The following is a 2656-nucleotide window of genomic DNA, read 5'->3' as shown; positions in this document are numbered from 1 at the left end:
TAACCGGTCGGTGGCCGACCGGTTTGAGTCGTCAATACTTGAATGGATGATTGCCACTGTCGCGGGTTCGATCCCCACCATAGATCAGCTATATTCGTAGAGAGGAATTAGGTACACTCTTTGTGGGTATTGTAGGCTGGAAGAACGTTGGCTCGAGTCAATGTGAGAGATTGATATCGATCGGTGTTTGATCATCCCCCTAATTAAAGAGGTTTTCCAGATTTTCTCATTGCTGCACTGAATTGTGGTTAGGGCTTACCAACGTACCTAAGTACCTAAGTCTAAAGAAAACGAATTTCGTAATTCATTTTTAAATTTAAATATTGAACGATAAATGCCATAAAATAGCGTGTAAAAAATTAAGTGCCAGATACAATATTTTGTCATTTAAACAAGTAGATACTTTGGTTCTTTATAGAAATTGTATAATGTACGGGGTGTTCAGAAACCCTACGACAAACGATAACCCCAAATTCAGTAGATGTTTTTTATGCCGATTTGAGTAAACCTTATAAAAAAACTCTTTCCACTGCAGCTGGAGTCCTTCCAAGATACTTGCAACAAATTGAGGAACAACAGTGGATTTTTTTCAAGAATTCGGCGATTTTTAAATAAAATAATAAATTTATGTATTGAAACTAATGGATCATATGGGTCATCTTTTTTAGTTTTGGTTTGTTTTGCTCTTATTGTCATTAATTTTATTGTCATTTTTTACTGTTGAACTTACTTTGTCATTTGCCGAAAATAAATATAGCATTATTAAAAGCAAAACAAATAATTTCAAAACAAACTTTCATCAAAACATTAAAAATTGTTTGACATAAAAACTATACAGTATTGTTCTACCAGACTTCAAAAATCAACTTTTATTTTTTAAATGAATTTTTCTTTAAGAACTTTTTTTTTTTTAGTTGAATATAAGGCACCATATTCATAGGGCCCTAGCTGCATTAGGAAGCGTTTTTGTTTAAAGTGATTTTGGCATCCATCTAATTTGGGGACATCACTTGTTGGTAGAGCTCCTGAATAATATCTTGTATACTTTTAAATGTTATTTTGTTAATTTCAACCCGTTGCATCAAGTTTTTCATTGTACTATTATTTTAAGAAATCTGTTTAATTAATTTTATAAACCACAATTCATATTATTTGTTTTTATGAATAAAACAAAAAATTATATTTCACACCAGGGAATATGTATCATTTACTGCATTAACAAATCCTTCTAATTTATTTATTTTTTCTTTATTTTCTTTATTTTATGTAAAAAAGTTTATAGAAACGCTACACCGCAGTTCTTCTTTCTTCTTCAAAATACTGTAAGGTCTCTGTTTCTTAGTACAATTACGCTTTGGGTATCGTAAATATACATAAATTGATTTGTAAATTTACATTTACGATAACAGTGTTTTGTGAGAGTAACCAATAATCTAATGTGTAATTTTACATAAAAAACGAGTGGGCTTAAAACGGATCCCTGAGGCACCTCGGAAAACCAGGTCAGATTGTCTACGAGGACGCCTCCTAAACAAACGTAAATACTCCACTCACCGTTGTGTACGAGCAGTGTGGAATCCCTGGCCAGAGCCAGCTCGGAATCGGTGAGGGTGGCGTCCGAAGCGTTCTCGGAGGTGGGGGTGTCGCTGAGGCCTGCGGGCTGTTGATAGAGAGGGTGCTGGTACGTGTGCTGGGAGCCGTATCTGCGCGGCGAGTCCTCTCCTTCTGATCCGCTCAGGCTATACGCTGGATACAGGCGCCCCTTTCCTGAAAACAAACAAATAACTCTCCGGTAACAATATTTTACTCCTCCTCAGGTCATAATTCTGGATAAGTTGTTGTAAATCTTGTTAGGAAGGCTCGGGACTGCCAACCGTTATCGATAAGCACCAGTAAGTGGGGCGATTCATATACAAACTGATTTATAATGTGTGTACGGATAGTCGTGGAATACAAATAAAAACAAAACGTAAACAAACAAATCAGAGTAAAGATTCAGTACTTAGCTCACAATTCGTTTGATAAGATCATACTTTGATATTATAAAGCAATTTGTATTGCCTTAATTTGAGAAAAAAAAACAGTTAGATGATGCCTAACTGTTAAATTTTAATTACAAAATTAATTTAGTAGGTTCTTATAAGCACTACCGGTAGAATTAGATAATAGTCCAATTAAATTGGCGTCTAAATCGCAATTGGGTCAACTTGCCTGAACTTTTTATATAAGTTAGTACATAATAACAATAAGTGATAGTAATTTTTTTTCAACCCCCGGACAGGGGTGAAAAAATATAAAATAAAGGTGTTTTTCAAGATAACTTGAAAGTGGTAAGAGTTAGAAAAAGTTGTAGAGCATAAAATTCTACACAAAAATAGTCTATTGACTTTTTCTTGTACTATTAAAATTAACAGAGTTAGGGTGGCTAGAAGTTAAGGGATGATTTCAGAAATTTAAAAAATCATAAGCAGAAAAAATTATGAATTTTATATATATTTTTTCAATCTACTCTAAAAAATGTAAACTTTTTTCTGAGAGAAATAGATGTATTTTTTGATTTTTAATAAAAAAGGTATAACAATTTCAATTTTTTAATAGTTAATTTTTATGATTTAACATTAAAACAATTTTTTTCTATACCATCCGATTGATTATT

General features: G+C 32.9%; 1 protein-coding gene across 1 annotated transcript; it reads right to left on the bottom strand.

Annotated features, from left to right (window-relative positions):
* Nucleotides 1-1554: 1554 nt before the first annotated feature.
* LOC111693018 lies at nt 1555-1767 on the bottom strand (the record flags this gene model as incomplete). Its single annotated transcript, XM_023457155.1, has 1 exon — nt 1555-1767. A coding segment is annotated over one exon (213 nt), but the record flags the coding sequence as incomplete, so codon positions are not given.
* Between the last annotated feature and the right edge of the window lie 889 nt (nt 1768-2656).

Source organism: Anoplophora glabripennis, unplaced genomic scaffold, assembly GCF_000390285.2.
Source record: "Anoplophora glabripennis isolate ALB-LARVAE unplaced genomic scaffold, Agla_2.0 scaffold6497, whole genome shotgun sequence".
Lineage (NCBI taxonomy): Eukaryota > Metazoa > Arthropoda > Insecta > Coleoptera > Cerambycidae > Anoplophora > Anoplophora glabripennis.
This window is presented reverse-complemented; position numbering and strand designations above follow the sequence as displayed.